This window comes from Phyllobates terribilis, unplaced genomic scaffold (assembly GCF_046119375.1).
Source record: "Phyllobates terribilis strain yellow unplaced genomic scaffold, ASM4611937v1 Scaffold_12__6_contigs__length_324123572, whole genome shotgun sequence".
In the NCBI taxonomy this organism is placed as follows: domain Eukaryota; kingdom Metazoa; phylum Chordata; class Amphibia; order Anura; family Dendrobatidae; genus Phyllobates; species Phyllobates terribilis.
The window spans coordinates 124,872,631-124,899,005 of NW_027362772.1; the positions used below are offsets into that span (position 1 = coordinate 124,872,631).

Below are 26,375 nucleotides of genomic sequence, written 5' to 3' on the forward strand. Positions count from 1 at the left end.
TCAGACCTTGGGACGGAACACGTCCTCCGGACACTGAGGACTGGGGCTCTGGGTCAATCAGGGTTGGCCCCACATTCTACAGCTCCTGCACCTCCTCCTCCTTTTCAGCATCCATCTCCGAAATGACCACATCAGTCGCAAGCTGGAAGCACTGTATCACTGCCTCGGCCAAGTGGCAACAGGCTGTGCTAAAGCTAATATGCTTAGATGACAAACCACACAGCGCTGAAGAGTTGTGGACAGCTCTGAAAGAGCAGGCAGATCAGTGTCTCACACCGCTGAACCTACAGCCAGGCATGGTAATGTGTGACAATGGCCGGAACCTGGTGGCGACTCTGAGGCGAGGCGAGCTCACATACGTGTCATGCCTGGCCCATGTGCTTAACCTTGTGTTTCAGAAGTTTCTCAAAACCTACCCGGAGATGCCGTATCTGCTGGTCAAAGTACGCCGCCTGTGTGCCCACTTTAGAAAGTCACCTACAGCTTAAGCCGCCCTTGCCGTGTTTCAGCAGCGTTTGAAGCTTCCGGCTCACAGACTGGTGTGTGATGTCCCCACCTGTTGGAACACTACATTGCAGATATTGGGAAGGATTTGTGAGCAGAAGAGGGCAGCTGTTGACTACCAGCATCAACAAGACCATCGGTATTCAGTTCAGACTCCACACATAAGACCTCAGGAGTGGACATGGATGTCAGATATATGTAACATCCTCCAGAACTTTGAGGACTCCACCAAGATGGTGAGCAGCGATGACGCCATAATTAGCATCACCATCCTGCTTCTTTGTCTTTGAAACACTCCCTACTCACAATCAAAGAGGATGCATTGCAGGTGGAGCAGGATGAGATGGAGCAAGGAGCCATACAGGGTGATTACACACAGCCCAGCCTCATCTCATCCCAATATGGATTGGGTGACAATGAGGAAGAGGAGGAGGAGCTAGTTTAATGCACTGTAGACGGTACTACCTGCACAACTGTCATACTGTCTGTTCAGTGTGGATGGCCTGAGGACAAGGAGGAGGAGAGCATGGTCAGTCATCCTCTTGGTGAGGACACGGAAGTCTTGCCTGTTAGCAGTCTGGCACACATGGCTGAGTTTATGTTACGCTGCCTTTCCCGTGACCCTCGCGTTGTCCAAATTTTGGGTAACAGTCATTACTGGTTGGTGACACTTCTAGACCCATGCTGCAAGGAGAACTTTCTATTTCTTATTCCCGAGGCGGACAGGTCTACTAAAATGGGGCAGTACCAGAAGGCGCTTGTTGCAGAATTATTAAAAAAATTCCCATCTGAAAACGCTGGAGTCAGAGGTCACAGTTCGTTGGACAACCAAGGAGTACAGGCGAGAGAGACACAACTCCAATCCAGCAGAGGCAGGGGAACGCTATAAAAGTTCTGGGACAGTTTTCTCATACCCTTCCATCTTTTAGGCCCTGAGGCGCGGGGTACTCTCACAAGGAGTTCAAAGTTTGGGAGGATGGTGAGGGAGTACGTTGCCAACCGTACCAAAGTCCTCCATGATTCCTCTGTACCTTATAATTATTGAGTATCCAAGCTGGACACGTGGCATGAACTGGCTCTCTACGCCTTGGAGGTCCTGGCCTGCCCTGCCACTAGCATTTTGTCAGAGCGGGATTTTTAGTGCTGCTGGTGGAATTAAACTGATAAGCGCATTTGCCTGTCAACTGAAAATACTGACAGGCTGACTCGTATAAAAATGAAGCAGGGCTGGATTGGGCCAGACTTTTCAACACCACCGAATGATAGCGTAACAAACTCAAATCCAGTGTATTTTTTTGGGAGGTCTGTTCCCATGCACCTCTTCACACCTACACATTGGTCTGCTTCCTGATTATGTCTATTTGCTCTTGTTCTCCTCCTTCTCCTCATCCTCCATCACCATATCATTAACCACGATATCTACCATATCACCTCCTCTACGTGTCTTGCAAGGGGCATTGGAGTTCCTCCAAATTTTTGGCAGCTTTTGCATTCACTGCATAGGCAAACACTATGGGAGGCCCACTTCTTAATAATGGGAACATTGTTTTTAGGAGGCTCTCCGACCTCTACGTCTCTTGCAAGGGGCTTTGTAGTGCCTCCAAATTTTGGCAGCTTTTGCATTCACTGCATAGGCAAAAACTATGGGAGACCCACTTCCCAATAATGGGAACATTGCTTTTAGGAGGCTCTCCGACCTCTACGTCTCTTCCAAGGGGCATTGGAGTGCCTCCAAATTTGTGGAAGCTTTTGCATTCACTGCATAGGCAAAAACTATGGGAGACCCACTTCCTAATAATGGGAACATTGTTTTTAGGAGGCTCTCCGACCTCAACGTCTCTTATAAGGGGCATTGGAGTTCCTCCAAGTTTTTGGCAGCCGTTGCTTCACTGCATAGACAAACACTATAGGAGAGCCACTTCCTAATAATGAGAACATTGTTTTTAGTAGACTCTCCGACCTCAACGTCTCTTGCAAGGGGCATTGGAGTGCTCTCCGACCTCCACTTCTCTTGCAAGGGGCATTGGAGTGCCTCCAAATTTTTGGCAGCCCTTGCGGTCACTGCATACACAATAACAGTATAGGAGACACACTCGTTAATAATGGGAATAACAAAGCATAGCCGGCTATCAATTTGAGGGCCGACTGCTAGCCCTTTAAGAATAGTAAGGGCCATCTGATGGCCCTATTAAAATAGGCTTTGTGACTTTCAGAGTCCCTTCATCATAAATGAAACAGGATGTGTCTGATGATGTGAACTTGCATGAACTTGCTCTCTACGCATTGAAGGTCCTGGCCTGCCCTGCCGCCAGCGTTTTATCAGAGCGGGTTTTTAGTGCCGCTGGTGGAATAGAAAGAGTAGAGAATCACACATAGATTAGATAGATAGAAACATGTCAGTCACATATATATGAAGTACAGTGACAGTGTTGCTTACTGTACTTGTCATTTAGTGTAAAGGATTTATTAAAAAAAAATAACAGTGTTTTCATGCACCGTCTCTCTAAAAAAGCCGGCCGGCAATTCAGCAGCGGTACCCGACAATTTAGAATAGAAAGAATAGAGAATCACACATAGATTAGATACATAGAAACATGTCAGTCACATATATATGAAGTACAGTGACAGTGTTGATTACTGCACTTGTCATTTAGTGTTAAAATAAAGGATTTATTAAAAATAAAATTGGCGTGGGGTTCCCCGAAATTTTAGGCTCTAGCGGAGGTTAAGCAGACAGCTGGGGCAGATGTTTGAAGCCTGGGAAGGGGGTAATACCCACGGAGCTTCCCAGGCTACTAATATCAGCCCCCAGCTGAATACCTAGCCTTTACTAGCTATTAAAATGGGGGACCTACCCCAAAAAATGATGTGGGGTCCCCCCTATTTTAATAGCTAGCAAAGGCTAGGCCGACAGCTGGGGGCTGATATTAATAGCCCAGGAAGTGTGCCATGAATATTGGCCCCCTCCCAGGCTAGAAACACCAGCCGTCAGCTGCCCCAGAAATGGCGCATCCATAGGATGCGCCAATTCTGGCACTTAGCCTCGCTCTTCCCACTGCCCTGTGCCCTTCTCAGTCTCTGCGGCATGGCCAGTTGGATGGCAGCTTTCTGCAGCGATCCAGCCTGTCATGTGAATCTAGCAGAGCTGAAGCTGTCGTGGGAACCATGGAAAGGTAAGGATGATGTTGCTTTATTATTTTACTTTTATTGCAGGAGATCGTTGGCTTCAGCTGGAATGGGCGTGATGGTAAGTATGGTTTAATTTAGAACAATAAAGAATTGTGTGTTTATTTCAATTAAAGGACTTTATTCTGGGTGTTTGTGTTTTTTTTTTAACTTTGACTATGGGGTTAGTAATGGGGGTGTCTTATAGACACCTCTCCATTACTAACCTGGGCTTGATGTCAGCTGGCATTATAAGCTGACATAAACCCCAGCCCTATTACCAAACTGCCACCGCTACAGGGCAGTGGGAAGAGCGAGGCTAAGTGCCAGAATTGGCACATCCTATGGATGCGCCATTTCTGGGGCGGCTGACGGCTGGCGTTTCTAGCCTGAGAGGGGGCCAATATTCATGGCACCCTTCCTGGGCTATTAATATCAGCCCCCAGCTGTCTGCCTAGCCTTTGCTAGCTATTAAAATAGGGGGGACCCCACGTCATTTTTTTGGGGGGATCCCCCATTTTATGAGCTAGTAAAGGCTAGGTATTTAGCTGGGGGCTGATATTAGTAGCCTGGGAATCTCCGTGGGTATTACCCCCTTCCCAGGCTTCAAACATCTGCCCCATCTGTCTGCTTAACCTCCGCTAGAGCCTAAAATTACGGGGAACCCCACGTCAATTTTTTTTTAAATAAATCCTTTATTTTAACACTAAATGACAAGTACAGTAAGCAACACTATCACTGTACTTATTATATATGTGACTGACATGTTTCTATCTATCTAATCTATGTGTGATACTCTATTCTTTCTATTCTAAATTGTTGGGTACCGCTGCTGAATTGCCGGCCGGCTTTTTTAAAGAGACGGTGCATGAAAACACTATTATTTTTTTTAATAAATCCTTTACACTAAATGACAAGTACAGTAAGCAACACTGTCTCTGTACTTCATATATATGCGACTGACATGTTTCTATCTATCTAATCTATGTGTGATTCTCTATTCTTTCTATTCTAAATTGTCAGGTACCGCTGCTGAATTGCCGGCCGGCTTTTTTTAAGAGACGGTGAATGAAAACACTGTTATTTTTTTTAATAAATCCTTTACACTAAATGACAAGTACAGTAAGCAACACTGTCACTGTACTTCTTATATATGTGACTGACATGTTTCTATATATCTAATCTATGTGTGATGCTCTATTCTTTCTGTTGTAAATTGTCGGGTACCAGTGTATACCGCTGCTGAATTGCCGGCTGGCTTTTTTAAAGAGACGGTGCATGAAAACGCTATTATTTTTTTTAATAAATCCTTTAACACTAAATGACAAGTACAGCAAGCTGAGTGCTGCCATCCAGCTTGTCATCCTTCAGAGACACTGCAGAGCGCAGGCATTATGGGAACTTCCGATTTCGGTATTCGATATTCTAAAACTATCGGAACTCAGTATCGGAACTCCGATACCGCGAATATCGGTCGATACCCGATATTTCAGTATCGGAATGCTCAACACTACTCCTGACATATGATTCCCCTGGTGTTCTAGATTCTTTCAGACACTTATTTTTGATGTTTGCGAGCGTGGTAGTATATACTCCATTCACTAGAATATTTCTCTAATTGTCAGAGATTTAATAATGGCACATCTCCCTGAGGAGGATAATTGCTCCAAGATTAGCAAGGACTTGTATAGCCCTAATATGCCTCTAATATGATCCTGCCTGACGTGGAGGTTGGCACCCTAATAACGCTTTTTGGTGCCCCCGCTCATCGGTGGCCGATGAGTTGGTGAACGCTGAGCAGGTGGATCCCTGCTACCACAAAGACTGTGCTTTTGTATTACCATTTTGCTCTGTTTTGCCCAAAGGGCCATGTTTTCTTTTATGGACTCAGTGTTGGTTTACGCTGCATTTTAATAAACCAACCAGAAGTTTTAAAGAGACAGCATACCTGTGTCTACCTCCGTGTGCAGCTGAGAGAATATATTATCTACAATAATATATTCCGTAGAATAGGGGATAACTTCCAGATCACTGGAAGCTTGACCACAGAGGTCCCACCAATACGGAGATTGGATTCTCAATGAGATCACCACAGATGGCCGTGCTGCACTCTTCTGGTTTTGTCACCCCCATAAGATGAATGGAGAGGATGGGCGCCTGCTCAACCAATTCTCCATTCATACAGGGCACTTCAGAACCCTATTCTCTGGATCTGTGGGGCTCCTGTGGGTTTGACCAACAGCAATCGAAAAGTTATCCTCTATCTTATGTATAGGGGATAACTTCCAATCTTCTCACAAACCCCTTTATGGGAATTATAATTGTACAGTTTAAACAATAAACATTGTTTCTTAAACCATCTGTGATAAAAAGGAAAGTTTGCTTAATACTAGTGATGGGCGAGCACTAAAATGCTTGGGTGCTCGATGCCCTGGTCGAGCAAATTGGAATACTCGGGTGCTCGACCCGAGCAGTGAGCCCAATGTAAGTCTATCGGAAACTCAAGCATTTTTCAGGCGGCTCCCCCCGGCGGTCTGCAGAGGGCCTAAAAATTGCCCAAATCAATGGGACCAGTGCTCAAATGACATGGGAACAGCATGGGGAAGACTCCTGGAAGCATTTCTGACTCCCAGGTCACTGCTGTCAACAACGTTGTCAGTGGTATTCCGCCACTTTTACGGACTCACAATAAAACATACAAAAACAAAACCAAAATGGATTTTCCTGGGAAATATGTTAAGGAACATCCTTTCCAGGGTAATGACTTGTATATAAAGCAAAATAAATAACCAAAAACAAAAATGCTCCTCCACACCTTGGGTTATGTTCACACGTAGCATTTTTGATGCTTTTTTGCACTTTTGCATTGCTTTCAACCAAGGCAAATGCATTCACGATTAAATGTCATTTTAACATTTTACAACTAGTGATGGGCGAGCACTAAAATGCTTGGGTGCTCAATGCTCGGGTCGAGCACATTGGAATACTCGGGTGCTCGACCTGAGCAATGAGCCCAATGTAAGTCTATGGGACACTCGAGCATTTTTCAGGCGGCTCCCCCCGGCAGTCTGTAGAGGGCCTAAAAATTGCCCAAATCGCTGGGAACAGTGCTCAAATGACATGGGAACAGCATGGGGAGGACCCCTGGGAGCATTTCTGACTCCCACGTCACTTCTGTCAACAACATTGTCAGAGGTATTCCGCCACTTTTACGAACTCACAATAAAGCATACAACAAAGAAACCAAAATGGATTTTCCTGGGAAATATGTTAAGGAACATCCTTTCCAGGGTAATGACTTGTATATAAAGAAAATTAAATAACCAAAAACAAAAATGCTCCTCCACACTTTGGGATATGTTCACACGTAGTGTTTTTGCACTTTTGCATTGCTTTCAACCATGACAAATGCATTCACCAGGAAATGTCATTTTAACATTTTACAACCTTATCTGGCCATGTGGTGTCTGAGATATCATCAGACACATCGTGTTTCATTTATGAAGGAGGGACTCTGAAAATCGCAAAGCTTATGTTTATGGGGCCATCAGACGGCCTTTACTATTCTTAAAGGGCCAGCAGTCTGCCCTCACTATTCTTAGAGAGCCATCAGCCGGCTATGTTTTATTGTTCCCATTACTAAAGAGTGGGTCTCCTATACTGTTATTGCATATGCAGTGAGTGGCAGGGCTGCCCAATATTTGGACGCACCCCAATACCCCTTTGAAGAGACTTAGAGGAGGGCCTCCTGAAAACAATGTTACCATTATTAGGAAGTAGGTCTCCCATTGTGTTTGCCTATGCAGTGAATTCAAGGGTTGCCAAAACTTTGGAGGCACTCCAATGCCCCTTGGAAGAGGCGTGGAGGTCAGAAGGCCTCCTGAAAACAATGTTCCCATTATTAGGTAGTGGGTCTCCCATTGTGTTTGCCTATGCAGTGAATGCAAGGGTTTCCAAAAATTTGGAGGCACTCCAATGCCCCTTGGAAGAGATGTGGAGGAGGGCCTCCTGAAAAAAAAGTTCCCATTATTAGGAAGTGGGTCTCCCATTGTGCTTGCCTATGCAGTGAATGCAAGGGCTACCAAAAATTGGGAGGCACTCCAATGCCCTTTAGAAAGGACGTGGAAGAGGGCCTCATAAAAAAATGTTCCCATTAGAAAGGAGCGGGCCTCCTATACTTGTAATGCCCATGCACTAAGTATATGGGCTGACAAACATTTACCCCTGGGGGTATACATGAACATATTGTATAATTTTTTTTTTTACGGGCATCATAAACACCCTTTAAAAAAATTATGTGGGTGTTGCATCACGGACCACGCTCACCCTGGTGATATGGTGGTGGAGGATGAGGAGAAGGAGGAGGACAAGCACAAATAGACAAAATCAGGAAGCGTATACCCATGTGTGGGTGTGAAGAGGTGCATGGAAATACACCTCCCAAAAAAAGACACTGGATTTGAGTTTGTTACGCTGCTATCATTTGGTGGTGTTGAGAAGTCTGGCCAAATCCAGCCCTTGATCATTTTGATAAAAGTCCACCTGTCAGCATAGCATTTTCAGTTGACAGGCGGATGCACTTATCAGTTATAATTCCACCAGCGGCACTAAAAACCCGCTCTGATAAAACGCTGGCGGCAGGGCAGGCCAGGACCTCCAATGCATAGAGAGCCAGTTCATTCAACGTATCCAGCTTGGATACCCAATAATTATAAGGCACAGAGGAATCACGGAGGACATTGGTACGGTCGGCAAGGTACTCCCTCAGCATATTCTCAAACTTTGCACTCCTTGTGAGAGTACCCCTCGCCTCAGGGCTTGTGCGATGGGAGGGGCTGAGAAAATTCTCCCAGAACTTTGGCAGTCTTTCCCTGCCACTGCTGGATTGGAGTTGTGTCTCTCTCGCCTGTACTCCTTGGTTGTCCAATGAACTGTGACCTCTGCAGCCAGCGTTTTCAGATGGGAATTTTTTTAATAGTTCCGCAACAAGGGCCTTAGGGTACTGCCACATTTTTGTAGACCTGTCCGCCTCAGGAATAAGAGATATAAAGTTCTCCTTGTAGGGTGGGTCTAGAAGTGTCACCAACCAGTAATAACTGTCACCCAAAATTTTGAGAACGGCAGGGTGCATGGGAAAGGCAGCGTAACATAAACTCAACCATGCGTGCCATACTGCTATCAGGCAAGATTTCCGTGTCCTCACCAAGGGGATGACTATGCTCTCCTCCTCCTCTCTGTCCTCTGGCCATTTACGCTGAACAGACGGTATGACAGTTGTGCAGGTAGTACCGTCTATAGTGCATGAAACTAGCTCCTGTTATTCCTCTTCCTACTCCTCTTCCTCATTGTCACCCAATGCACTTTGGGATGAGATGAGACTGGGCTGTGTGTAATCACCCTGTATGGTTCCTTGCTCCATCTCATGGATCTCCACCTGCAATGCATCCTCTTTGATTGTGAGCAGAGAGCATTTCAGAAGACAGAGAAGCGGGATAGTGACGCTAATTATGGCATCATCGCCGTTCACCATCTTGGTGGCATCCTCAAAGTTTTGGAGGATGATACATATGTCTGACACCCATGTCCACTCCTGAGGTCTTATGTGTGGAGTTTGAACTGAATACCGACGGCCTTGTTGATGCTGGTACTCAACAACTGCCCTCTTCTGCTCAAAATTCCTTCCCAACATCTGCAGTGTAGAGTTCCAACGTGTGGGGACATCACACACCAGTCTGCGAGCCGGAAGCTGCAAACGCTACTGAAACACGGCAAGGGCGGTGGAAGCTGTAGGTGACTTTCTAAAGTGGGCACACAGGTGGCGTACTTTAACAATAGGTTTCAAAAAACCGTTGAACCATGAGGTTAAGCACATGGGCCAGGCATGGTACGTGTGAGCTCGCCTCAGAGCCGCCACCAGGTTCCGGCCATTGTCACACACAACCATGCCTGGCTGTAGGTTCAGCGGTGTGAGCCACAGATCTGCCTGCTCTTTCAGAGCTGTCCACAACTCTTCACAAATGTGCAATTTGTCACCTAAGCATATTAGCTTCAGCACAGCCTGTTGCCGCTTAGCCGTGGCAGTGCTTCCAGCTTGTGACTGATGTGGTCATTTTGGAGATGGAGGCTGAAGAGGAGGAGGAGGCTGAGGAGGATGAGGTGCAGGAGCTGTAGACTGTGGGGGCAACCCTGATTGACCTATGGCCCGCAATTCTTGGCGTCGGGAGGACTTGTTCCGTCCCAAGGTCCGACTGGGTCCCGGCTTCCACTATGATAACCCAGTGTGCCGTCAGCGAGATGTACCATCCCTGCCCACAAACACTTGTTCACGTGTCCGTGGTTAGGTGGACTTTCCCGTTAACTGCATTGTTGAGGGCACTGAAAATGTTTTGGGACACGTGCTTGTGTAATGCGGGGATTGCACACTGGGAGAAATAGTGGTGGCAAGGGACCGAGTACCGAGGGACGGCCGCTGCCTTCAAGTTGCGGAATGCTTCCATCTCCACGAGCCTAAAAGGCAACATTTCGAGCACAAGCAGTCGTGAAATGTGTGAACTTAGTAGTATGGCCTGTGGGGCGTTGGCTGCATATTTGCGCTTGCGTTCCAAGGACTGGGGTATGGACAACAGAACGCTGCGCTGGGACAAGGACGTTGATGTGCTTCCTGATGCTGCTACTTGAGAGTGTGCAACAACAGGTGCAGGGCAGGAGGCATCTTCGCATGCACCATGGACAGAGGATTGGCTTGCATGCACAACAGCGGAAGAAGCAATGGTGCCACCCGCAGACACTTTCCCTGGACCCTGGGGTTCGGCCCACAAAGTCGGGTGCTTTGCTGCCATGTGCATGATCATGCTGGTGTTGGTCAGGCTGCTAGTTTTTCCACCCCTGATGATGCTGGCCTGGCAAGTGGTGCAAATGGCCTTTTTGGGGTTATTGGCAGAGTCTTTTAAAAACAACAAGACTCGGGGAGACATAACAGTTGTACTGGCAACTTCCTTCGTGTTGGTGATACGGGGAAAAGTTGCCTGCCCTCTGTCTGCGGCCACCACACTGCTTCTTCCTGCCTGTTGGGGTGTTCTGCCTCCCACCTTCTGTGTACTGCTGTCCTCGCTTTGCATGTCCTCCTACCAGGTTGGGTCAGTTAATATTTCATCCACCACCTCATCTTCCACTTTTGCACCCTCGTCCTCCTCCTGACTTTCAGGCAATTGTGTCTCATCATCGTCCACCTCTTGTGACACTTTCCCACAATCACCTTCGTGTGACTGTGGCTGCTCAAATATTTGGGCATCGCTACATGTGATCTTCTCTTGCCCCACTTCAAGTGGACCGGGTAAGAGGCCCGAATCTATAATTGGAAAAGTGAACAGCTCTTCGGAGTTTTCAAGTGTGGGAACAGTTGTCTCCGGGGCACTCGGCATGGTGGGAGGAAGGAAGATCAGGGTGAGGAATATGCAGTCCAGACTCACGGCTACTGAGGCTTGACCGTGTGGAAGAGAGGGTGGTTGTGGTGGTGGCAAAGTGGCTGGAAGCATTATCCGCGATCCAACCAACAACCTTTTGACAGTGCTCTGGGTTCAATAGTGGTGTGCTGCGGTCCCCTAGTAATTGGGACAGGAAGGTCGGGTGAGAAGATGTGGGTGTTTGTTGTGGCACAATTTCAGCTTGCCCACGGCCTCGCCCTCTGCATGCACCATCGCCATCATGTCCAGTTCCACGTCCCGTGCCACGCAACTTGCCCTTTTTAAATGGAGGACAATATCTTCCACGCTCACTACAAATGACTGAATTTGGAGCGAAGTTATATGTAATCCGTGTGATATAGAAACCACAGTTTTAAATACCTGGCCTGTAGGTAACTATTTTGAACAGCAAACCGGTGTCAAAAACTTTGCAGACACACTGAAAAAAAATTCGAATGGAGCCAAAATGGCAGTATTTTCAGCGCAATTATATGTGATCCGTGTGACGGAGAAACCACAGTTTTAAATACCTGGCCTGTAGGTAACTATTTTGCATAGCAAACTGGTGTCAAAAACTTTGCTGACACACTGAAAAAAATTTTAATGGAGGCCAAAAATTACAGTATTTTCCACGCAATTATATGTGATCCGTGTGAAGGACAAACCACAGTTTTAAATAGCTGGATTTTTAGCGCTGCAATATGGAATGGACCTGGCTGTATTCTGCAGTGCCAACAAGCAAATGGCGCAGAAAAACTGTGTTCTCTGGATTACTTTTTAAGCAAATAATGAGGATTAAGATCCAAAACAATTATTCCTGGCCCTTGAGATCTGGGACTTTGTCTAGAAATATCTAACAGCAGCAGAAGGCAGTACTGGAATGGAGCCTCTTGTGCTATATGCACTGCAGTCTGCTATATACACTGCCTGCCTATATACACTGCCTGCCTGATATCTCTGCAGATGGATTATGCCTCAGAAGGACTGCTTGTTGAGATAGATATGTGTAATGTACTTGTTTTCTCCCTACACTACCTAATACACAACTAAATCTCTACCTAGCTCAGCAGCACCTCTCCCTACACTGCCTGACAAGCACAGCGGCGCCAGGTCTGATATACACCTGATGATGCTGTGCGGCCAGCAAATCACTGTAATGCCACAACCAACATGGCTGCGGCATTACAGTGAGTGGCAGGCAACCCTTGCATGTTAATTGGCGCTCTAAAAAGCACCAAACATGCAGGGAGGGGACTCGAGCATCCGCCCGAGCATCTCGCAAGTACTCGGCGAGCTCCGAGCATCTCGAGTACTGAGATGCTCGGGCGAGTACCGAGTACTTTCGAGTATGCTCGCTCATCACTATTTACAACCTTATCTGGCCATGTGGTGTGTGACACATCATCAAACACATCCTGTTTCATTCATGATGCAGGGACTCTGAAAGTCACAAAGCCTATTTTACAAAGGCAGCCCTTACTATTCTTAAAAGTCCAGTACTCGGCCCTCGCTATTCTTAGAGAGACATCAGTTATCATATGGTGTAGTGAGGAATCCGAATTAAAATGCAGGAAGTCCTTGAGAAAGCCCAGGTAACTGAAAGAGGATGTATTTTGTGTGAAAGACTGATATTTATAGAATGGACAGGTAGTTAGAAAAAGATATTTTCAGAGGGTCGAATAACAATAGGGACATGTGTTTACACATAGAGAAGTAGAAGAAGCCTCTTTTGTCCATAGAAAATACATCCTGACTTGAAATGACACTTTTGTTCCCTTTAGAAGAAATGTTATATATTTACACTAGACACAGACTCACTGGTGAAAAGATAGGAATATTGAAGTGTGTTAGGATCCGATAGTGATGGGGCATACATTTACAGCTTCAGGATTAATCAGGGAAGAATATGCATGTTTTCTCATAACTGTAACACCTGCCTTTAAGCCCCAAATCAATAGTGCCCAGATAACTAACAAAAGCCCTGCCATGTTTACCATCTATGGAAAGGTAAAATTTCAATAAAAAATATGGCGGCGATCGCAAAATTCTGCGATCGTGAGGACAGAAGATATCTCATACCTTGGGAATTTCATAAAATCTTGAAGGGCTCAGAAAATCCAACAACCCGACCCATGTGAGGTCATCAAAGGTGGATGTTTGGGTGTAACTTAGGTGCTGATAAAAAGAAAAGGCAAATTCTGATCTTTGTTCCTGTATAGAGATACACATTGGTGTATGCATGAATCCCGTTCACTGAACGTCTCCAATCGAAGTATCGAAGTGCTCTCTTTCGCTAGCTGATCTAGCTCTGTGATTGGCTTAGTAGGTTTCTCTATTAATTAATTTTATTTTATGTAACTGTATATACTGTATTGTTTAGTCCCCTTTGTAAAATCTTTTGTATATTTTTTACAAACACTGCCTATTGTTCTGGATTAAATATAAAATGTAATAGTTTTGTTGCTTTTGTTCTGTAAACCACACCCAGACGCCTTACGTTACCAGAAACCAGGGGTATAGTCAGCCTGTATAAAAAAATGACTGGTGGTGGCAGATAAAAATCTTTCTTGCACTTTTGTGGAGTTAGCAGTGACTATACCAGGTGTATATATATATATATATATATATATATATATATATATATATATATTCCATGAGTTGGAATCGGAGATGTACATATCATACACTCACTGTTAGTTTCCCAATAACTGGCCTACTAGTGTAAGCGGCCTGCGGCCTCCTCCGTTAGTAGTCAGTCAAACGTGTTATTGTCTTGATGATAAGGGGCAGCAGAGAGCTGTTTGTGTCAAAAGATAACAGCTAGTGGATCTGCGTGACCTCATGGTCTGTGATTCCTTGACATAATGGAAGTATTGTACCCCCACATGTAAACATAAAGTTCCTGCCTATGTATTGCACTGAAGCAGCATTCTTGAAGTGTTGTGCCTGCTATGTGATGTATATGCTTCTCATCAATTAGTTGTTCAGTAAAGAAAAGTTTATTTTTGGACTTTGGTCTCCCTCATTTATATCTATCTTATTTTCTCCTGGCCCGCCATATTAAGTGGCAGCATGCGGTCTGCACAGGTATATCGCAAGGTAACAGCAGCACATACACCCAGCCAAGACTTCTACTTTCCTGCAGTATAGTGGGGCGCTGATGATGTTCACCTCGCCCATGACTACCTCCCCTGCCCATGTTAAACTATGCCCATATATTCAGAGGTATAGATGACAGAGACATACGACTGGGCAATACAGCCCTATACAATATTACTACCTGTAAGAGCTCCTCGTATGTAACAAAGAAGAATCTGCTGTCATCTTTCATTTTGATCCAGCCTTTCACATGATCAAACCAAGATCCATACAGAACTGTAAGAAAGACAATGGTTTATCTTTTAGATGAGAATTTTTTGCCCTCAGAAAACCCCCTTAAATTGTTAACAATATAAACTATGGATACTGTTATGCAAGAACGCACCTAGTGCCAGCACGTAAAGATTAGGGTACTGTATACGTTTTTATATCCAGCATCAAACCTTACCTCAAGAAAAATCTTTTGCTGATAACCTTTGACTTACAAACTCAAATAAAAAATTGCATGTGACACTAATCTTCTCTTAGGTATTTCTTATATACAGCAGCTATTACTATATACATACAATAATTTGAGTCATTAGTGGCGGATTACGTCCGCAGCAGTCACTGCTGTGACCAGGCCCGGTGGATCAGGGGCACGCAGACGCTAGCAGAAACTTCAACTCACATCTAGCTGGGGTGTATTGCACTGCACAAACCCATCTGGTCTGTGTGTGGGAATACACGTTGCCGGCCAATCAGAGGCCAGCAGCTGATGGCGGCGTGTATGTGATTGGGCAGTGACATCATGCACTCCCGTCACACGCTGAAGTCAGCTGCACAAGAGGACGCCGCATAGCAGGGGAGCTCTAGGAAGGTGAGTATTTATTTTTTTAATCAGCTGCCATAGTACTACATGCATAACCATGGGCTATGCATTATACTACATGGATGACTATAGGCTGTGCATTATACTACATGGATGACTATGGGCTGTGCATTATACTACATGGATGCTGACTATGGGCTGTGCATTATACTACATGGATGGCTATGGACTGTGCATTATACTACATGGATGATGACTATGGACTATGCATTATACTATATGCATGACTATGTGCTGTGCATTATGACGCGCCCCTGGGCCTGTGTCGCGCTGCGTTGCGCACGCGGGAGCTTACCCGGAGCCGGATCTGTTTAGGGTTGTAGTCTCGTGGCGGTGACCCGGTCCGTGCCCAGGGAGTCAAACTGGACGGCAGTCTGTTAGCGGTAGAAAATGGTTGATGACTACGCCACCCGTTGAATGCAGCCAGGGGGCTGCTGCTGCAGGGCAGACCGCTGAGGCCGGTAGAAGGATGGTGCAGCGTGATAGTATAACCCCCAACGGGAGGGGTATGGCCTCAGGGCAGCCGACGTGGATGATGGGGGTAGCAGGAACCACTCAGAGACGGTATGGTAGCGTTCAGGGTCTTTACTGGTAACAACGATAGACCCTCCCGGAGTACTTGCTAGCGAACGGGGCCTGGTCAGTCCTTGAGCAGATGGGATCTCCCCTGGCCAGGCGTAGTTGTAGGCCTCCCAAGCTGACTGTACTCTTCTGGCTACCTTGCTAGAAGCTGATGTAAGTAGCCCACGTCCCTGAGTGTACCGTGTGGTGCTCACCCGTATGGCCGGTGACTCGGGGCCTTCTAATGGCTTCCGCTCCACGATGGCGGTGCTGGTCCCACGCGTGTGACCGGGCCTTCGGGCTTCTGGGCCAGGGGACCTGAAATCCCCTGCCTGACGGATTCTGCTGCTGGGTAGAAGTTAGTCCCCACAGCCTCGGACTCCGGGTCCAGTAAAGAATCTTCTTAGTCAGGGCGAGCTCTTTAGCTGCCAGCCCCTGACTCCTTGTGACTCTGCTGCTTCCTATGCTGCTCTTGTCTCTACTCTTCCTGGACTCACTAACCCTGCCTCAGCCCCGGGTTTATACAGGGGAAGTTCTTCCCCTCCCAAGGCTGGGCAGGAGGTGTGGCATGCACAGGATCCCTGACCAAAGGACCTCCCACCTGCTCTCAGACGTAATATCTCTATCACTGTGACAACCAGACCCCTGGGGTGTCACACTCCCCCCTAGTGAAATTTAGTACTCCGGGACTAAACACTTTTTAGAAAAATATAACAAGGTATATCAAAGAACAATAAAATACAATAAGGAAACACAATAAGATGGTCACGGATGTCCGCAACCGGGTGCAGTCTTTGAAGAAAAGCAAAGGTGTCCATTTCACCAACACAGGGAGACGTAACCAGGTAGGGGTCTGTCCTACCCCGAGTCCTTAACAGTCTCTAGTCCATCCTGGGTTACGCTCCAACTATATACAAAGGATTCCCAGTAAATCCACCGAAGACTCCTGAAAACAACTAGAAACACAAAATTACACACAAGCAACAATAAACAGGTAAACATTGTAAAACAACTTAAACATTTAGATCCTCCAACGTGCGGGTAACTGGCCTCTAGTGGCCCTAGTGGACCTACGGAGCTGACTGTCTGGCCCTGAACTACAGGGTGTAGGAGCTGTCAAGGGTAAACTGGGCAGCTGTCTACCGGCTCTTTGTCTCACTAGGGGTACGGCAGGCTCACTATAAGCAGAGGGTGGATTCTCCTGTTCCGCTTGGGTGGAGTCTTCTGCCTCCTGGACCGGCTGCTCTTCCAGCTCTACCCGTTGCTCCGTAGGTTCTTGGGATGATGGTTGGAGGAAGGTGAGTACGGGTACCACAACTGCACCATTGACTTGAGTCCAAGACCGAGGGAAGTCCCCGAGCACGGTACTAACCATATCTTCCCTTTCTTCCACGGGTCGATGGTCTTCCTGTTCCTCCTCAGGGTTCCTCAGTTGTTCGGGGCACTTCTTCAGGTGGTCCCGGGATACAATGGCTGTGGTTTCCCCTCCGTCTTTACTGATGGTACAGACCTTCGGGTTCTCGTGGCTTGAGGGCAGTACGGTGTACGGGTCCTTCTCCCACTGGTCGTCCAACTTGTGGAGCCGTCTCTTCCTCTTCAAGACCTGCTCTCCGGGTACCAGGGGAACAGCGGGAGCATACTGGTTGTAAGTCTTCTCTTGTCTTTCCCTAGCCTGACAGAGACTTCGCTCCACGCTCTCCTGTACTTTCCGGTACTGCTGCTGCCTCTCTGTGTCCCAGTCTGTTTCTGGTGAAGTGTCCTCGGGCGTCAGGACTCCCATTTCCAGGTCAACAGGTAACTTACCTGGTCTTGCCCTCATTAGGTAAGCCGGGGTACAGTTGGTGGAACCTACCGGGATGTGGTTGTATAGGTCCACCAGATCGGGCAACTTCTCAGGCCACAGACTGCGTTCTTCCAGGGGCAACGTTTTTAGAAGATCCATTACCACCTGGTTCATTTTCTCACAAAGTCCATTAGTTTGCGGATGGTAGGGTGTCGTCCTTATCTTCCGGCAGCCATACAGATTGCAGAATTCCTGGAAGACCTCCGCTTCAAAGGCAGGTCCCTGGTCCGTCAGCACTTGGTCCGGGTACCCGTGTGGACGGCAAAAGTGCTGCTGGAAGGCTCTAGCTGCTGTTCGAGCCGTTAAGTCCTTGACGGGGATGACAACCAGAAACCGGGAGTAATGATCCACGATGGTTAACGCGTAGACGTAGCCACTTCTGCTGGGGGTCAGTTTTACATGATCCAAGGCTACCAGTTCCAACGGTTGCCGGGTGACGATGGACTGCAGGGGAGTCTTCTGGCTGGCCCGGTCCTTCCTTCTCAGATTGCACGGGCCACAGTCTCTGCACCACTTCTCGATGGTTCCCCTCATGCCTACCCAGTGGAACCGCTCGCGCAGCAGGAACTCCAGCTTTTTCCACCCGAAGTGTCCAGCTCCGTCGTGGTATGCCTCCATCACCATGGCTGCGTCTCTTCGTGGCACCACTACTTGCCAGAGTAGTTCATGCGTCCTGGAGTTAACCATTCTGCGGCACAACTTCCCCTTGTAAAGGAACAGTCGACTCTTCTCTGCCCATAGTTGTTTGGCTTCCTCTGGAGCGTCTGATTCCAGGCTAGCCTCCGGGCGAGTCAGCATCTCCTTCACCAGTCGGACGGCAGGGTCGCTGTCTTGCGTTTCCGCCCAGTTGTAGTGAGGTAAGGGGTTCAACGTAGCAGCCTGCTTACTCCTTACCCGGTGGGAATACTGGATAGTCCCATGACGGTGGAACGCAGGGAGTTCAACTTCTTCCAGTCCCTCCGGATCTTCTCCTCCGTCTGGCAGGTTGGGCATCCTGGACAGGGCGTCCGCGTTGGTATTGGAGCGCCCTGCCCGGTATTTAATTGTGAACTCGTAGTTGGACAGACGGGCCATCCACCTCTGCTCCAGGGCACCGAGTCTTGCCGTGTCCAGGTGTGTCAGCGGGTTGTTATCCGTGTATACGGTGAACCGGGAAGAAGCGAGGTAATGCTTAAAGCGCTCGGTGACTGCCCATACCACGGCCAGGAACTCTAGCTTAAATGAGCTATAATTCTCGGGATTCCTTTCGGTGGGTCGCAGTTTTCGGCTGGCATAGGCGATTACTCGCTCTTTCCCCTGCTGAATCTGGGACAGTACGGCTCCTAGCCCGACGTTACTGGCGTCGGTGTAGAGGATGAAGGGCTGGCTATAGTCCGGATACGCCAAGATTTCATCCCCCGTGAGGGCCATCTTCAGCTGGCGGAAGGACTCTTCCTCTAGCTCTTCCCATTTGAAGGGCGGCTTCTGGTTCTTGGCCTTCCGGGACTGGCCTATCAGGAGGTCCTGCATAGGCGCCGCCTTTTTGGTGAAACCGGGAATAAACCTTCGGTAGTAGCCTACCAACCCTAGGAACTGCCGCACTTCTTTTACGCTGGAAGGGCTTGGCCATCCTTTGATTGCGGTGATCTTATCGGGGTCGGGAGCCACTCCGTCAGCGCTCACCACGTGTCCCAGGTATTGCACCTTTGGTTTCAGGAGGTGACACTTGGAGGGTTTCACCTTTAGGCCGTAACTCGCCAGAGCTTCGAACACCTCCGCCAGGTGTTTCAGGTGGTCCTCATAAGTTTTGGAGTATACGATGACATCGTCCAGGTACAACAGGACCGTCTCGAAGTTTCTGTGGCCCAGACAGCACTCCATTAATCGTTGGAAGGTTCCTGGGGCGTTGCAGAGTCCGAACGGCATGCAGGTGAACTCGCTAAGTCCCATCGGGGTGGTGAATGCGGTCTTCTCCCGGTCCGCCTCTGCTACAGGAACCTGCCAGTACCCGCTAGTGAGATCCAAGGTAGAGAAGAAGTTAGCAGATCTTAAAGCAGCCAATGACTCCTCTATCCTTGGTAAGGGGTACGCATCCTTGTGTGTGATACGGTTGATTTTCCGGTAATCTACACACATCCTCATGGTGTTGTCTTTCTTTTTGACTAAAACTAGTGGGGCTGCCCAGGGGCTACAGCTATCCCGGATTACCCCAGCCTCCTTCATGTCTCTAAGCATCCCCTTGGCGTGTTGGTAATGTGCAGGGGGTACGGGTCGATACCTCTCTTTTATGGGAGGATGATCTCCCGTGGGGATGCGGTGTTCTACCCCCTTGACTCGCCCGAAGTCTAACGGGTGTTTACTAAACACTCTCTCATACTCTTGAACCACCCGATAGACTCCTTGTTTCTGGTGTGAGGGAGTGGAGTCAGTACCCAGATGTAGTTGCTGACACCAGTCCTCCATGTCTTTCTTAGAGCCGTTACCTTCCTCCGGGTGAGATGGAGGCAAGGGTTCCACAGATTGTATAGAATTTTGATTAGTGGTATATAATTTGGCCAGCGTGGCATACCGGGGCAGGTACACTTCCCTCTCCCCGATATTTATTATGCGAACGGGCACCCTCCCATGGCGTACATTGACCACCCCCCGTGCTGTCAAAATGGTGGGCCTACTGTCTGAGTAAACTGGTTCTACCATTGCCTGGTAATCTCTACCTCTCAGACCAATAGCTGCCCGGCACCAAATCATCATTTCACTTTTTGGGGGCATGGCAATAGGAAAAGGGTCACACATTCTTACGCTACCAATCTCACCGCCGGAGAGTTCCACTTGTTGCCGTTGCATCAGTGCCCGGATCTCTTTCTGGAGCACCCGCTGCTCGCCGGAGCTGGCATTCTTGGCAACCTGCTGTAAAAGGAAAATCACCTCTGCAAGACAATTTTCAATTACATTAGTTCCTAGAGTTATTTTTGGGTGACTCTCATGTTTGTCAATATCTACAATGATCAGTCCCTGTGCGGCCAGTTCGACTCTACCAATTTTGATGGTCACCTCTTTAAATCCGATCTGTGGCACGGGCTGACCATTGCTGGCGATGATACTCAAGTCGTCGTCAGGGTAGCGGGTAATATCCGAGTCATTCCAGTACTGCTTGAAGAGCACGTACGGGATGGTGGTGACCTGTGACCCGGTGTCCAGTAGGGCACTCATGGGAATGCCATCCAGTACCACAGGCAAGACTGGACGTCCTCCCACATATCTGTCGCGCCAGTTCGATGGGCCTGGTGATCTTTTTCCTGGGGGTTGGCCCTCTACCCCAGGTTGTGCCCGTTTAAAGAACAGTACCTTTCCATATGTCCGGGTTGATTGCAGCGGCGGCAGATGGGTCGTCCGTCCTCGCTGTATCGGTCACTGGGTCTTCCTCTGGCCGGTGGGGTCCTCCTTGGTCGACGCCACGGGATGTCCTCCGGTCCGGATGCCAGCTGGATCTTCCCTGGAGTGGAAACCTGTAAAGACTGCACAGTTCGGGTTAGCGCAGCAACGCTTTTAGCTAGCTCTTGGACCTGATGGTGTAGGTCTGGAGCCGGGTCATTGTCCAAAGCCTGCGCATCATCTCCCACAGGCCCTGCTGACAAGGGCGCCGCCTCCTGGTAGTAAGTGGTAGTGGGGCGTCTGTGGGTCACAACGCCACCTGGTGCCAGTTCTCGGAGCACCCGGATGGCTCTGTCCTGGAACTGTGCAAATTCTAGATGAGGGTCCTGTAAGGCCATTGCCCGCAACTGGGTGCGGTGGGCATTGCAATATAAACCCTCTATAAATTGTTCGGTCAACAGCCTGTCCTCGTTTCCCACTCCATTAGGGTCGGTCTGCTTAATGGCCCTCAGGGCCTCTTGTAGGTTGAGTGCATAGTCCCTTATACTCTCATGCGCTCGCTGCTTGCACCCGTAGAATCTAAGTTTAATCTCGGCTGAGGTGCGGGTATCAAAGGTGTCCTTCAGCCGGGTTAGTATCCCTGCGACAGTCTTCCTCCCAGGTGGCCAGGATTTTACTTCCCTTTTGGCTGCCCCAGTTAGTTGGGCCACCAGGATGCTCACTTTTTGCTCTTCTGTGAGGGGGTACACCTGGAAGAGGCTATCCAGCTTTTCTCTAAAGTCATGCAGGGTATGTGACTCCCCTGAGTACTGGGGTAGCCAAGCTGCTCCCGGGATATAGGGCATGGTGAAGGGCATAACTGCAACAGCGGTAGCGCTGGCGGGGGTTGAGGCAGTGGAGCTCCCCTCCGTATCCGACATCTTCCTCCCCCCTAGTGGACCGTGGCCTACCTTGCGATGATCCTGTTCCGTAGGCCGCGGCTCCGCAGTGGATCGTCAGGGTTGAGGACCTTCCGTCGCGCTCCTGTGACGTCGGCGTCTGCTGGGCTCCTTCCAGGACCTTACGCAACGTCCGGACGTGAGGCGGGGCTTCAGTTCTCGCGCGCTTTCGGAGTCCACGCCCCTCTTCTTCCCGCGCGGCGTCCTCAAGATGGCGTCCAATGGCGGGAAAACTCCACGGATGGCGGGAAGAAGGCTGAAGATGGCGGGAAACTTCACCGATGGCGGGAATCTTCACCACTGGTAAGTTTGAACAGTCTTTGCTTTTCAGGCACGCAGTACCCGGTGGTTGCGGGCACGTGATCCTGCCGACTACGCCAAAGTTGACGCGCCCCTGGGCCTGTGTCGCGCTGCGGTGCGCACGCGGGAGCTTACCCGGAGCCGGATCCGTGGAGGGTTGTAATCTCGTGGCGGTGACCCGGTCCGTGCCCAGGGAGTCAAACTAGACGGCAGTCTATTAGTAGTAAATAGTTGATGACTACGCCACCCGTTGAATGCAGCCAGGGGGCTGCTGCTGCAGGGCAGACCGCTGAGGCCGGTAGAAGGATGGTGCAGCGTGATAGTATAACCCCCAACGGGAGGGGTATGGCCTCAGGGCAGCCGACGTGGATGATGGGGGTAGCAGGAACCACTCAGAGACGGTATGGTAGCGTTCAGGGTCTTTACTGGTAACAACGATAGACCCTCCCGGAGTACTTGCTAGCGAACGGGGCCTGGTCAGTCCTTGAGCAGATGGGATCTCCCCTGGCCAGGCGTAGTTGTAGGCCTCCCAAGCTGACTGTACTCTTCTGGCTACCTTGCTAGAAGCTGATGTAAGTAGCCCACGTCCCTGAGTGTACCGTGTGGTGCTCACCCGTATGGCCGGTGACTCGGGGCCTTCTAATGGCTTCTGCTCCACGATGGCGGTGCTGGTCCCACGCGTGTGACCGGGCCTTCGGGCTTCTGGGCCAGGGGACCTGAAATCCCCTGCCTGACGGATTCTGCTGCTGGGTAGAAGTTAGTCCCCACAGCCTCGGACTCCGGGTCCGGTAAAGAATCTTCTTAGTCAGGGCGAGCTCTTTAGCTGCCAGCCCCTGACTCCTTGTGACTCTGCTGCTTCCTATGCTGCTCTTGTCTCTACTCTTCCTGGACTCACTAACCCTGCCTCAGCCCCGGGTTTATACAGGGGAAGTTCTTCCCCTCCCAAGGCTGGGCAGGAGGTGTGGCATGCACAGGATCCCTGACCAAAGGACCTCCCACCTGCTCTCAGACGTAATATCTCTATCACTGTGACAACCAGACCCCTGGGGTGTCAGACATTATACTTTATGGAGGACTATATGCCGTGTGTTATACTGCATGCATGACTATGGGCTGAGATTTATACTATATGGAGATCTATAGGCTGTACATTATATTACATGGATGACTATGAGTTGTGCATTATACTACATGGATGACTATGTTGTGCAAAATACTACATGAATGACTATGGATTGTGCATTATACTTTATGGATGACTATGGGATTTGCATTATGCCACATGTAAAATTATGGGTGTTATGATCTGCAACATGTACTAAGGAAAGATAAGGAAAAACTGTCCCTACAGTAAAACTAAGCTGAATCCCTACGCTGTAGCGGGCTGCCTGTTCCTAGCAAACAGACCCGCCTTAGTCCTCGGCTAGTCTGAACACAGACCTATAACATAAGGGGAGGGGTCCCTAAAAGAACTAAGGACTGGGATAAAAATGGGACAAAACAGAGAAGTTGTTGCAGAACACAATAAGACAAACAGACGAAAAAGTACTAGAGGTCCCAGAAGGACAAAACGAACTGACAGAGAAAGGCACAGAAGCACCTGGCTAGAGAAACAGTCAAACACTGAAGTCCAGCACAGCCAAAAGGGCGGAGCTGGAATATAAAGGCAGATGGTCACGTGACCGCAAAACACAAGATGGAAAAAACAAGCAGTAGGGATTTAACAGTACCCCCTCTTTTATGAGGATCCTCCGGATCCTCCAGGCCCAGGCCTCTCCGGAAACCTCTTGAGGAAAGCTTTAACAAGCCTAGGAGCAGAGACATCATCTGTCCTTACCCAGGAGCAGTCTTTGGGGCCGAAACCATTCCAGGAGACAAGATACTGTAATCTCCCTCTATGCCATCTAGAATTCAAGATACGAGAAATTTCATATTCGCCGTCTTCCACCACATGAGGAACTGAGACAGAGGCATCCCTACATGATACATCAGCCTTTTTCAACAAGGAAACATGAAACACAGGATTAATCTTCCAGGAAGTAGGGACTAGAGATGAGCGGTGTTCGACTAGAACTGTTCGCCAATCTCAAATTCGAGCTGTTTTGGGCGGTGTTCGAGTTGTTCGACGAACCCGAACGATTTGCAAAAAATTCGGCTGTTCGAGGTTATGTTCGATAACTGTTCGTGCACCAAAAGCGTGTCCTGCATGTCTGGCGCTATTTAGAGCACCAATCATGCAGGGATTGTCTGCCACTCACTGTAATGCCACAGCCATGGTGGTTGTGGCATTACAGTGATTGCCCAAATCGATGGGAACAGTGCCAACAGTGAAACATGAAAAGCCGGCAATTCAGCAGCGGCATACACCGGTACCCGACAATTTAGAACCGAAAGAATAGAGCTTCACACATAGATTAGATAGATATAAACATGTCAGCCACATATATACGAAGTACAGTGAAAGTGCTGCTTACTGTACTTGTCATTTAGCGTAAAGGATTTATCAAAAAAAATAATAGTGTTTTCATGCACCGTCTCTTTAAAAAAGCTGGCCGGCAATTCAGCAGAGGTACCCGACAATTTAGAATAGAAGGAATAGAGAATCACACATAGATTAGATAGATAGAAACATGTCAGTCACATATATATGAAGTACAGTGACAGTGTTGCTTACTGTACTTGTCATTTAGTGTAAAGGATTTATTAAAAAAAATAATAGTGTTTTCATGCACCGTCTCTTTAAGAAAGCCGGCCGGCAATTCAGCATCTGTACCCGACAATTTAGAATGGAAGCAATAGAGCATCACACATAGATTAGATAGATAGAAACATGTCAGTCACATATATATGAAGTACAGTGATAGTGTTGGTTACTGTACTTGTCATTTAGTATTAAAATAAAGGATTTATTATTAAAAAAATTGGCGTGGGGTTCCCCTTAATTTTAGGCTCTAGCGGAGGTTAAGCAGACAGCTGGGGCAGATGTTTGAAGCCTGGGAAGGGGGTAATACCCACGGAGCTTCCCAGGCTACTAATATCAGCCCCCAGCTGAATACATAGCCTTTACTAGCTATTAAAATGGGGGACCCCCCAAAAAAAATGACGTGGGGTCCCCCCTAATTTAATAGCTAGCAAAGGCTAGGCAGACAGCTGGGGGCTGATATTAATAGCCCAGGAAGGGAGCCATGAATATTGGCCCCCTCCCAGGCTAGAAACACCAGCCGTCAGCCGCCCCAGAAATGGCGCATTCATAGGATGCGCCAATTCTGGAACTTAGCCTCGCTCTTCCACGCTGCCCTGGTGCGGTGGCAGTGGGGTCATAGGGCTGGGGTTGATGTCAGCTTATAATGCCAGCTGACATCAAGCCCAGGTTAGTAATGGAGAGGCGTCTATAAGACACCCCCATTACTAACCCCATAGTCAAAGTTAAAAAAAAACACAAACACCCAGAATAAAGTCCTTTAATTGAAATAAAGACACAATTCTTTATTGTTCTAAATTAAACCATACTTACCGTCACGCCCATTCCAGCTGAAGCCAACGATCTCCTGTAATAAAAATAAAATAATAAAGCAACATCATCCTTACCTTTCCATGGTTCCCACGACAGCTTCAGCTCTGCTACATCGAGATGACAGGCTGGACCGCTGCAGAACGCCGCCATCCAGCCTGTCATCCTGCAGACACTGAGAAGAGCAGGCTTGCTTGCGCTCCACATTGTCTCTCTGTGACGGCATAAAGATGAGCCGAGGTCATGTCCAATGAACTCGGCTCACCTCATGCACGTCACTTACAGCGTGGGAGAATTCTCACGCTGAAGCGCTGAGTGCAGGAGAATTTTCCCACGCTGTCAGTAAGGTGCATGAGGTGAGCTGAGTTCATTGGACATGAGCTCACCTCATGCACGTCACTGACAGCGTGGGAGAATTCTCCTGCACTCAGCACTTCAGCGTGAGAATTTTCCCACGCTGTCAGTGACGTGCATGAGGTGAGCCGAGTTCATTGGACATGACCTCGGCTCATCTGGATGCCGTCACAGCGAGACACTGAGGAGCGCAAGCATGCCTGCTCTTCTCAGTGTCTGCGGCATGACAGGCTGGATGGCAGCGTTCTGCTGCGGTCCAGCCTGTCATCTCGATGTAGCAGAGCTGAAGCTGTCGTGGGAACCATGGAAAGGTAAGGATGAGGTTGGTTTATTATTTTTCTTTTATTGCAGGAGATCGTTGGCTTCAGCTGGAATGGGCGTGATGGTAAGTATAGTTTAATTTAGAACAATAAAG

General features: G+C 48.4%; 1 protein-coding gene across 2 annotated transcripts in view; it reads right to left on the reverse strand.

Annotated features, from left to right (window-relative positions):
- LOC141172259 (sulfotransferase 2B1-like) overlaps positions 1-26,375 on the reverse strand; it is a 649,758-nt gene that overhangs the window by 205,470 nt on the left and 417,913 nt on the right. For both annotated transcript variants that reach the window (XM_073656257.1, XM_073656258.1), the window contains exon 5: positions 14,413-14,507. In XM_073656257.1, the coding sequence (XP_073512358.1) occupies positions 14,413-14,507 (95 nt within the window). The remainder of the gene's footprint in view (positions 1-14,412; positions 14,508-26,375) is intronic.